Source organism: Eleginops maclovinus, chromosome 19, assembly GCF_036324505.1.
Source record: "Eleginops maclovinus isolate JMC-PN-2008 ecotype Puerto Natales chromosome 19, JC_Emac_rtc_rv5, whole genome shotgun sequence".
NCBI lineage: Eukaryota > Metazoa > Chordata > Actinopteri > Perciformes > Eleginopidae > Eleginops > Eleginops maclovinus.
Genome location: NC_086367.1, coordinates 24,722,154 through 24,734,077, shown reverse-complemented (window position 1 = coordinate 24,734,077; position 11,924 = coordinate 24,722,154). Strand labels below are relative to the sequence as shown.

General features: G+C 43.4%; 1 protein-coding gene across 2 annotated transcripts in view; it reads right to left on the bottom strand.

Moving 5' to 3' along the window:
• The window catches only part of afg1la (AFG1 like ATPase a), a 6,549-nt gene extending 1,205 nt beyond the window's left edge, over positions 1 to 5,344 (bottom strand). The window contains exons 1-12 of one of the 2 annotated variants that reach the window (XM_063909571.1): positions 5,187 to 5,344; positions 4,552 to 4,766; positions 3,736 to 3,787; positions 3,544 to 3,645; positions 2,810 to 2,940; positions 2,237 to 2,336; positions 2,052 to 2,110; positions 1,906 to 1,988; positions 1,764 to 1,834; positions 1,589 to 1,689; positions 840 to 980; positions 656 to 766 (exon numbers count right to left, since the gene is read on the bottom strand). In XM_063909571.1, the coding sequence (XP_063765641.1) occupies positions 656 to 766; positions 840 to 980; positions 1,589 to 1,689; positions 1,764 to 1,834; positions 1,906 to 1,988; positions 2,052 to 2,110; positions 2,237 to 2,336; positions 2,810 to 2,940; positions 3,544 to 3,645; positions 3,736 to 3,787; positions 4,552 to 4,766; positions 5,187 to 5,307 (1,287 nt within the window). In that variant the 5' untranslated portion in view covers positions 5,308 to 5,344. Of the gene's footprint in view, positions 1 to 655; positions 767 to 839; positions 981 to 1,588; positions 1,690 to 1,763; positions 1,989 to 2,051; positions 2,111 to 2,236; positions 2,337 to 2,809; positions 2,941 to 3,543; positions 3,646 to 3,735; positions 3,788 to 4,551; positions 4,767 to 5,186 lie in introns of both variants that reach the window. The other variant, XM_063909570.1, reaches the window with a different exon arrangement.
• Positions 5,345 to 11,924: the final 6,580 nt, after the last annotated feature.

The window sequence follows — 11,924 nt, the reverse complement described above, 5'->3', positions numbered from 1 at the left end:
GGACATCGCGCCCACCAACAAACTCAACAAAGCTTTTCTTGCTCCGGTTTTAACTTTAGGATATTCGGCAGCGTTGCCACAACTGACCGAATAGCTTCACTCACATCTTTCAGTGCCGCCATTACTAAACTACAACCACAAAATGTGTACTACAACTCAAGCTAGCGCACAACTCAACGTCATCGTTCTCAGCCACTCCGTCTGGTCGCTGATTGGACCGCCAAAAATATGGCCGGAGAAAACCCAACGATGTACCGAAAGCCCAGACGTTGTACTGAAGCCAAATCTAAATTGAGCGGAAGTACGTAGGAGGGCGGATCCGGGCTAGCAGATTCCACCTGAATTCAGCAGGAAATGAAGCCTCGTTGGCCTTTTAACCACGACCTGACTCTGAGCATTGATGGGAGAGCAATCCTGTTGGTATTTAGAATTTTCTTCTGTGTTGAATTTCAAGATTTAGACCAATCAGAACAAAGCAGTTTCATAAATCTTACAAAAACTGATCTTTCTTTTTTTGCACAAATGAAATAAAATCATTTATTATCTGAAAGACTTCAGGTTGGATTAAGATGTTGAAATGAATTATGAGCAGTTTAATTCATTGAAATTTCTTCAGCATTAAGTCTAGTTTAATGCATTGAATGTGTCCCCTCACCCTCTTGAGCCCGAGGTCGTCCATCAGGATGTGGCTCTCGTCGTGTCCCGGTTCTACGTCCTGAACGAACAACTCCTCCAGAGGATGATCGGCCAGAATCACCACCCTCACCTGGAGGCAGAGAGGTTAAATATAAAGCTGTGTGTGTGTGTGTGTGTGTGTGTGTGTGTCAGACGTCCCTCACCTTGTGGTCATACAGCGCGTCCACCAGCGTGATGAGGCGCCGGGCCTGACTCTTCTTGTTGAGCGTCAGCAGGGGGATGTGTCGGATGAAGACGGTGTCGAACAACCGGGAGATCTCCAGGTAGTCGCTGGCTCCAAGCGGCTGAAACACGGGAAGCACCGACTCAGGTACACATCAGAACATCACCTCTGGGTCCGGTTTAGAGGCCGTGCATGCTCTATTCTGTGTCAGTTTCAGCCTCCTTCCTTTCCTGATATGGACACCTTTTAAACCAGACATCCCAAAACCTGGGTGGTCAATCTGAAGTGTTTCTGCAGACTTTCAGCAGAGGAAATAAGGCTTTACAAGAGGCTCGACCTCTTCCAGCCGTGGGAATCGGAGTCTTTTTATCCTTTAAGGACTACAGAAGTCGCCAAAGGGTGGACATATTTTTGGGGCTTTTTATCTGTCTGCTTTCATTTAAATAAACCTGTTGTTCGGCTTGTTTGCCTGCAGTAAATGATGCCTTCTTTATCTGAAAATCGTTGGAAAAAAGACAACTTCTTCAAATAAAGGTTTCAGTAAAACCGTTTGACTTTGATCAGGAAAAAGGCCCAACATTAATGGTTTAAATTCTCATCAACGTGTCTATTTACGCTGCAGATTAAACCGTGTTCTCGACCAAATAAGGAAGTCTAATTGGTATGAAGGGTTTTGACTTATTAAATCATAGTGACATAACGTATCAAATAAAGGAGTGAGGGTCTCACTCGGTCACACAGCTCCTCAAAGGTGCAGTCAGCGACGCTGCCGCAGGCTTTCTCCAGACGCACCTTCCTGTTGTTCACGTTCATCAGTCTGGGGCGTGTTACTGCGGAGAAAACACGCTTAAAACATGTGAAGTAATACAAATAAAACACGTGAGCTGCAGAGAGAGGTCCTCACTGTCGTTCTGTTTGAAAGCCAGCTCGTCAAACAGCTGGTCTAAAGTCGCCTCGACGTCCGTCTCGCTGGAGCTGCAGGAAACATTAAAGACCTCACAATAAAATGCACGATGACTGGTGGCTTTATTGTGAAGGTCTCTTACAGGAAGTAGAGTTTTCCAGCAGACGGTCGGTTCCTCCGCCGGTAGTCTATCCCCGAGTCCAGGCGAAGGGTTTGACAATATCTCTGCAGGAGAGAGAGGAATATGAACAGGAGGATTCAAACAGAAATATCTGACGCGTTCCTCACCTGCAGCACGGCTATGAACGGCACGAAGTTGACCCTCTGCAACCCGTTCTTATACAAGTCTGAGGAGGAGCAGAGAGGCATTCAATGACTCCTGCACTTCAACCTTTACTACCAGGACTCACTCTTCCCTGTCCGTATATCCAACAATAGGAACCCAGATATGTGTGTAAGGGTATGTTACTCACCTTCGGGGGGGCGGTTGGAGGTGGCCACAACGACGACTCCTTTCAGGAACAGATTCTCAAAGAGCTGCTTCAAGATCATAGCGTCGGCGATGTCTGTCACCTGAAGCATGGGGTGCATTAATTCAGTAAACAAACACAAACAACAACCATTAGAGATGCTGTCAGACTCGTTTAGCCCATCAACCCCAAATCCAGAAAAGAAATAAATAGAAAATTATACTTTTTTTGCCCTAAAAACTGAAAAGAACGTCTGATATTCGGCTTTCCGAGGGTCCTTGAAGGCATCAAGAAAAAATGATGAAATCTGAGTTTAAAATTGTGATATTTCATCAAATTCGCTCGATTCCACACGTCTCAATATAATGCAATATTTTTAACACCTGTCATATTTTGTAAAAGAAATTATCAAAGAAATGGAACTTTTTTGGGGCTGATTCTACCAGCCATGACCACTTGCCCCGCTTTACTTCCTTTGGTCTCAAGTAATTTGTATGTTGCCTGGTTTGGATCTGAGAGACAGCTGGAGGAGGGTGAAATGCATCTGTACTGCAGTTCGTATGAATATGAAATGACCTGAAACTCGTCGAAGCAGAGCAGAGCGGCCTCCTCGCTGATCTCCTCGGCGACAGGAGCGATGGGGTCGTAGGATTTGGCCATCTTACCGGCTTTCCTCTTCGGCATGCTCTGCTTCAGACGGTGGATCCCTGCAGACGGAAACATTATGAAGGAACATTAATCTGTAGGACAAGAGTCAGGATCAGTTCAAATACAAACCCCCACTTTTTATTATTTGCATATACATATTAATATATTTGTTTAATTTCATATATCATTTATTTTATCCCCTTTTTCTATAGTTATTTCTTTTTCTTAGAGTTAAAATATACAGAAAAAAATAGAAATTCATAATTAAATAATAAATGCAAAAAAAACGGGAAAATTGTTAAAAAAAAAGAAATAAGTTAAAAAAGTTAAAAAACTAAAAGGTTTTAATTCAATAAATTATTTACTTTGACTTTTCTTTTGTTATGCACCTGCAAAGTAAAGGACCAGTTCTTCCTTTTGCACTCAAAATAAATAAGATTATCATAAGCAAAGAGACAAGATGAGTATCTGCTTAAAGTACAGTGGGGATCAAACCAGTGCTCCCCTCACCCAAAGATCAGCGCACTATCCCACTGAGCCTCCCAATACACATCATCCACCTTCAACTTATTTAATGATGACTCACTCAAAGCTTTAAGACTCATCCCCCCCTCAGACGCAGAGGATCCCCCCCCTCTCCGTAAAAAACAAAGAGAACTCACTTTTATGAACGTCCAGCATGAAGCCGTGGAAATGAACCCTCTTTTTCTTCTCCGTCTCGACGTGAGAATAGAACATGTCCATCACCATCGTCTTCCCTGTGCCTGAAACACCAGAACACTGAGGTGAGGGGGGGGGGGGGGGGGGTCAGAGGCAGTGGATGATAAAGATATATTTACACGTCTCTCTCTTACCCACGTCACCGTAGATGTAGTAACCTTGAGGAGCTTTAGATTTGGTGAATAACTGGAAGATAAAAATCCTAAAGGGTCAGTTTTTAATAAACTATGACAGTACAGATAAATGTAGACGGTAAATATGTCAAACAAAAACAGATTTGTAAAAATAACATTAACACATATGATTATGGTTGTTGTTTTTTAGCCGTCCTTTAATATTTCTAGCTTGTTTTAATTGGCATAATAAAATAATCAGAGCCTCAGATCTCATTTCAAAGATAAATAATAGAAACATGTAATAAAAGAATCTAGACTTAATTTATTAAATAGTGCAGAAGTTAAAATAACGAATAAAACACAATACTTATTTTAAAGAAGGCATGGAATAGCGCGTCTCTTCTTTTCTCCATCGGTGTATTTGATTGTATTTAAAGGTACGTCAAAATGTGATTTCACTTTGTCTTAATCGTTCATTTCATGTCTTAATTTCAGTGCTTTATAATTCATTCTTGGCAGGTAGTGGCGCAGTCTGTAGGGACTCAGTCTTTGAAGGGTCGCCGGTTCACGTCCCCGGTCGGACTGCTGAGTTGCCCTTGAGCAAGGCGTGTGTTCCATACTGTGTACTGTACACATATGAGAAACATCAAGAGGGTTTCATCGTCCAGTTTCTCTATAGATAATCTTTCCGTGCCTTGCTGATCTCATTCAGCAGTTTAATGACAGTTGTGAATATAAGGTCAATGAACGAGCCATACGGGATCTTTGAGGTATGTTTAGACTTAGACCTCAACCTTAAAAAGCATGAAGCCATCAGTGTGTGTTCCCTGTTACCCTGGAGAAGAACGAAGTGTGTGTGTTGCTGTATCCTCTCAGGGTTTTGTGCAGCTGGTCCAGAGTCAGCATCACGGCTCTCTGGTGCTCGTCGTCCCGCAACGCCCCGTCTCTGATCAGAGAGCTGTAGTGGTCCAGGGGCCCCCTGTAGAGATCCTGGGGGCCCCGCGGGCTCTCGTCCAACACCTGCTGTGGCGTAGCCTCCACAGAGTAACCTGGGTTCACACACTTTTCATCATTAATGCACAGGTGTTTTATTGTTTATGTCGTTTATATTGTGCTGCTATCGATCTGATAATAAAACCTTTGGACCGTTATGTTAGATTTATAAACGGGCATTGGCCCCGTGGTGCAGCCCTGGGTGCACCTCTGTTATGAACCCAAAGGTTAGTAAATGACAAGAATGAAACACTGAAAACAAAGATAGGTCCGCGCAAAATGTCATATTTATCCAAAGTAATGTACCGCTGCATTTAATTAAACCAACTATAGTAGGAAAGGTCATTTATAACCTATATCTATCTATCTAGGTGTACTTTTCACCAGGTTTTCAGAATAAATAGGCTCTGAAACGCCGGTTTCCTCCCCTGACTCCCCCCGCCCCCCGGCCCTGTCTCCCGCCTCACGGCCCTCACCTCTCCCGCAGAGCCCCGGCAGACCCGGTAAGATCCTCCTGAAGGAAAACCGAGCAGCGAAAAGACATTTAAACCCCCGAAGAGCTGAGGGTGACACCTTCATGCTGCTGCACACCGACATGTTGGATTCATTACGTCACCGAAACTTTATTAACAACGAACAAAACAAACAGGGGAGAGTGACGAGCACGACCGGAAGGGGCGGGACTTCGCTCCGGACGGGAGGGACTGAGGAAAAAGAACATTAATAACAAAATCCATAATAATTCAAACAAATCTAAAGATAAATATATAAATACAATACAAATAAAATGTATTAAAGGTTTTAAATAAATACAATAGAATATGTCACCTAGAAAAGGGGATATATTCAAATCCACACAATAATATTTAGTACAACTGGAAACCATAGAGGAAACAAATGCAGGAAAAATTGTCATTTAAATTAAATCAGCAGTGAGCATACACACACACACACACACACACACACACACACACACACACACACACACACACACACACACACACACACACACACACACACACGGCTGACAGTAGGAAAGGGGGTTTACAGGCGTGTTGCCATGACAACAGAGGAGCTCTTCTCCCTCGCTGCACCTCTCTCTAATGCTCTCTCACACACACACACACACACACACACACACACACACACACACACACACACACACACACACACACACACACACACACACACACACACACACACACACAGTCTGTCTCTGTTGTTACACACACGGTCATATTTACAGTGTTTCAGTGGACTCCGCCTGGCTTTGTGAAACTCCACATCTGTCCTTTTATTTTTTCAGGTAAAAAAGAGACATTTCTCAGATTTTTGAAATATATTTTTAGTATTCAACAAAAATATTTGCATCTATTACAGAGACTTTTTCCTGAATAAATGGAGCAAATTTCAGGTGTTAAAGAGATATCAGAGAGACATGAACTGAAACACGGTGCAGGTATCAGAGAGACATTAACTGAAACACGGTGCAGGTATCAGAGAGACATGAACTGAAACACGGTGCAGGTATCAGAGAGACATTAACTGAAACATGGTGCAGGTATCAGAGAGACATTAACTGAAACACGGTGCAGGTATCAGAGAGACATGAACTGAAACACGGTGCAGGTATCAGAGAGACATTAACTGAAACACGGTGCAGGTATCAGAGAGACATGAACTGAAACACGGTGCAGGTATCAGAGAGATATTAACTGAAACACGGTGCAGGTATCAGAGAGACATTAACTGAAACACGGTGCAGGTATCAGAGAGACATTAACTGAAACATGGTGCAGGTATCAGAGAGACATTAACTGAAACACGGTGCAGGTATCAGAGAGATATTAACTGAAACACGGTGCAGGTATCAGAGAGACATTAACTGAAACACGGTGCAGGTATCAGAGAGACATTAACTGAAACACGGTGCAGGTATCAGAGAGACATTAACTGAAACACGGTGCAGGTATCAGAGAGACATTAACTGAAACATGGTGCAGGTATCAGAGAGACATTAACTGAAACACGGTGCAGGTATCAGAGAGACATTAACTGAAACACGGTGCAGGTATCAGAGAGACATGAACTGAAACACGGTGCAGGTATCAGAGAGACATTAACTGAAACATGGTGCAGGTATCAGAGAGACATTAACTGAAACACGGTGCAGGTATCAGAGAGACATTAACTGAAACACGGTGCAGGTATCAGAGAGACATTAACTGAAACACGGTGCAGGTATCAGAGAGACATGAACTGAAACACGGTGCAGGTATCAGAGAGACATTAACTGAAACACGGTGCAGGTATCAGAGAGACATGAACTGAAACACGGTGCAGGTATCAGAGAGACATTAACTGAAACACGGTGCAGGTATCAGAGAGACATTAACTGAAACATGGTGCAGGTATCAGAGAGATATTAACTGAAACACGGTGCAGGTATCAGAGAGACATGAACTGAAACACGGTGCAGGTATCAGAGAGACATTAACTGAAACACGGTGCAGGTATCAGAGAGACATGAACTGAAACACGGTGCAGGTATCAGAGAGACATTAACTGAAACACGGTGCAGGTATCAGAGAGATATTAACTGAAACACGGTGCAGGTATCAGAGAGACATTAACTGAAACACGGTGCAGGTATCAGAGAGACATTAACTGAAACACGGTGCAGGTATCAGAGAGACATTAACTGAAACACGGTGCAGGTATCAGAGAGACATTAACTGAAACATGGTGCAGGTATCAGAGAGACATTAACTGAAACACGGTGCAGGTATCAGAGAGACATTAACTGAAACACGGTGCAGGTATCAGAGAGACATTAACTGAAACACGGTGCAGGTATCAGAGAGACATTAACTGAAACACGGTGCAGGTATCAGAGAGACATTAACTGAAACACGGTGCAGGTATCAGAGAGACATTAACTGAAACACGGTGCAGGTATCAGAGAGACATTAACTGAAACACGGTGCAGGTATCAGAGAGACATTAACTGAAACATGGTGCAGGTATCAGAGAGACATTAACTGAAACACGGTGCAGGTATCAGAGAGACATGAACTGAAACACGGTGCAGGTATCAGAGAGACATTAACTGAAACACGGTGCAGGTATCAGAGAGACATTAACTGAAACACGGTGCAGGTATCAGAGAGACATTAACTGAAACACGGTGCAGGTATCAGAGAGACATTAAACTGAAACACGGTGCAGGTATCAGAGAGACATTAACTGAAACACGGTGCAGGTATCAGAGAGACATGAACTGAAACACGGTGCAGGTATCAGAGAGACATTAACTGAAACACGGTGCAGGTATCAGAGAGACATTAACTGAAACACGGTGCAGGTATCAGAGAGACATGAACTGAAACACGGTGCAGGTATCAGAGAGACATTAACTGAAACATGGTGCAGGTATCAGAGAGATATTAACTGAAACACGGTGCAGGTATCAGAGAGACATGAACTGAAACATGGTGCAGGTATCAGAGAGATATTAACTGAAACATGGTGCAGGTATCAGAGAGATATTAACTGAAACATGGTGCAGGTATCAGAGAGACATTAACTGAAACATGGTGCAGGTATCAGAGAGATATTAACTGAAACACGGTGCAGGTATCAGAGAGACATTAACTGAAACATGGTGCAGGTATCAGAGAGATATTAACTGAAACACGGTGCAGGTATCAGAGAGACATTAACTGAAACATGGTGCAGGTATCAGAGAGACATTAAACTGAAACACGGTGCAGGTATCAGAGAGACATTAACTGAAACACGGTGCAGGTATCAGAGAGATATTAACTGAAACACGGTGCAGGTATCAGAGAGACATTAACTGAAACATGGTGCAGGTATCAGAGAGACATTAAACTGAAACACGGTGCAGGTATCAGAGAGATATTAACTGAAACACGGTGCAGGTATCAGAGAGACATTAACTGAAACACGGTGCAGGTATCAGAGAGACATTAAACTGAAACACGGTGCAGGTATCAGAGAGACATTAACTGAAACACGGTGCAGGTATCAGAGAGACATGAACTGAAACATGGTGCAGGTATCAGAGAGATATTAACTGAAACATGGTGCAGGTATCAGAGAGATATTAACTGAAACATGGTGCAGGTATCAGAGAGACATTAACTGAAACATGGTGCAGGTATCAGAGAGATATTAACTGAAACACGGTGCAGGTATCAGAGAGACATTAACTGAAACACGGTGCAGGTATCAGAGAGATATTAACTGAAACACGGTGCAGGTATCAGAGAGACATGAACTGAAACACGGTGCAGGTATCAGAGAGACATTAAACTGAAACACGGTGCAGGTATCAGAGAGACATTAACTGAAACACGGTGCAGGTATCAGAGAGACATTAACTGAAACACGGTGCAGGTATCAGAGAGACATTAACTGAAACACGGTGCAGGTATCAGAGAGATATTAACTGAAACACGGTGCAGGTATCAGAGAGACATGAACTGAAACACGGTGCAGGTATCAGAGAGACATTAACTGAAACACGGTGCAGGTATCAGAGAGACATTAACTGAAACACGGTGCAGGTATCAGAGAGACATTAACTGAAACACGGTGCAGGTATCAGAGAGACATTAACTGAAACACGGTGCAGGTATCAGAGAGATATTAACTGAAACACGGTGCAGGTATCAGAGAGACATGAACTGAAACACGGTGCAGGTATCAGAGAGATATTAACTGAAACACGGTGCAGGTATCAGAGAGACATTAACTGAAACACGGTGCAGGTATCAGAGAGACATTAACTGAAACATGGTGCAGGTATCAGAGAGACATTAACTGAAACACGGTGCAGGTATCAGAGAGACATTAACTGAAACACGGTGCAGGTATCAGAGAGACATTAACTGAAACACGGTGCAGGTATCAGAGAGACATGAACTGAAACACGGTGCAGGTATCAGAGAGACATGAACTGAAACACGGTGCAGGTATCAGAGAGACATGAACTGAAACACGGTGCAGGTATCAGAGAGACATGAACTGAAACACGGTGCAGGTATCAGAGAGACATTAACTGAAACACGGTGCAGGTATCAGAGAGATATTAACTGAAACACGGTGCAGGTATCAGAGAGACATTAACTGAAACACGGTGCAGGTATCAGAGAGACATTAACTGAAACACGGTGCAGGTATCAGAGAGACATTAACTGAAACATGGTGCAGGTATCAGAGAGACATTAACTGAAACACGGTGCAGGTATCAGAGAGACATTAACTGAAACATGGTGCAGGTATCAGAGAGACATTAACTGAAACACGGTGCAGGTATCAGAGAGACATTAACTGAAACACGGTGCAGGTATCAGAGAGACATTAACTGAAACACGGTGCAGGTATCAGAGAGACATTAACTGAAACACGGTGCAGGTATCAGAGAGACATTAACTGAAACACGGTGCAGGTATCAGAGAGATATTAACTGAAACACGGTGCAGGTATCAGAGAGACATTAACTGAAACACGGTGCAGGTATCAGAGAGACATTAAACTGAAACACGGTGCAGGTATCAGAGAGACATTAACTGAAACACGGTGCAGGTATCAGAGAGACATGAACTGAAACACGGTGCAGGTATCAGAGAGACATTAAACTGAAACACGGTGCAGGTATCAGAGAGACATGAACTGAAACACGGTGCAGGTATCAGAGAGACATTAACTGAAACACGGTGCAGGTATCAGAGAGACATGAACTGAAACACGGTGCAGGTATCAGAGAGACATTAACTGAAACACGGTGCAGGTATCAGAGAGATATTAACTGAAACACGGTGCAGGTATCAGAGAGACATTAACTGAAACACGGTGCAGGTATCAGAGAGACATGAACTGAAACACGGTGCAGGTATCAGAGAGACATTAACTGAAACACGGTGCAGGTATCAGAGAGACATGAACTGAAACACGGTGCAGGTATCAGAGAGACATTAACTGAAACACGGTGCAGGTATCAGAGAGACATTAAACTGAAACACGGTGCAGGTATCAGAGAGATATTAACTGAAACACGGTGCAGGTATCAGAGAGACATGAACTGAAACACGGTGCAGGTATCAGAGAGACATGAACTGAAACACGGTGCAGGTATCAGAGAGACATGAACTGAAACACGGTGCAGGTATCAGAGAGACATTAACTGAAACACGGTGCAGGTATCAGAGAGACATTAACTGAAACACGGTGCAGGTATCAGAGAGACATTAACTGAAACACGGTGCAGGTATCAGAGAGATATTAACTGAAACACGGTGCAGGTATCAGAGAGACATTAACTGAAACACGGTGCAGGTATCAGAGAGACATTAACTGAAACACGGTGCAGGTATCAGAGAGACATTAACTGAAACACGGTGCAGGTATCAGAGAGACATGAACTGAAACACGGTGCAGGTATCAGAGAGACATTAACTGAAACACGGTGCAGGTATCAGAGAGACATTAACTGAAACACGGTGCAGGTATCAGAGAGACATTAACTGAAACACGGTGCAGGTATCAGAGAGACATGAACTGAAACACGGTGCAGGTATCAGAGAGACATGAACTGAAACACGGTGCAGGTATCAGAGAGACATTAACTGAAACACGGTGCAGGTATCAGAGAGACATTAACTGAAACACGGTGCAGGTATCAGAGAGACATTAACTGAAACACGGTGCAGGTATCAGAGAGACATGAACTGAAACACGGTGCAGGTATCAGAGAGACATTAACTGAAACACGGTGCAGGTATCAGAGAGACATTAAACTGAAACACGGTGCAGGTATCAGAGAGACATTAACTGAAACACGGTGCAGGTATCAGAGAGACATTAACTGAAACACGGTGCAGGTATCAGAGAGACATGAACTGAAACACGGTGCAGGTATCAGAGAGACATTAACTGAAACACGGTGCAGGTATCAGAGAGACATTAACTGAAACACGGTGCAGGTATCAGAGAGACATTAACTGAAACACGGTGCAGGTATCAGAGAGACATAAACTGAAACACGGTGCAGGTATCAGAGAGACATTAACTGAAACACGGTGCAGGTATCAGAGAGACATTAACTGAAACACGGTGCAGGTATCAGAGAGACATTAACTGAAACACGGTGCAGGTATCAGAGAGATATTTTGCAGCCATTAAAATGA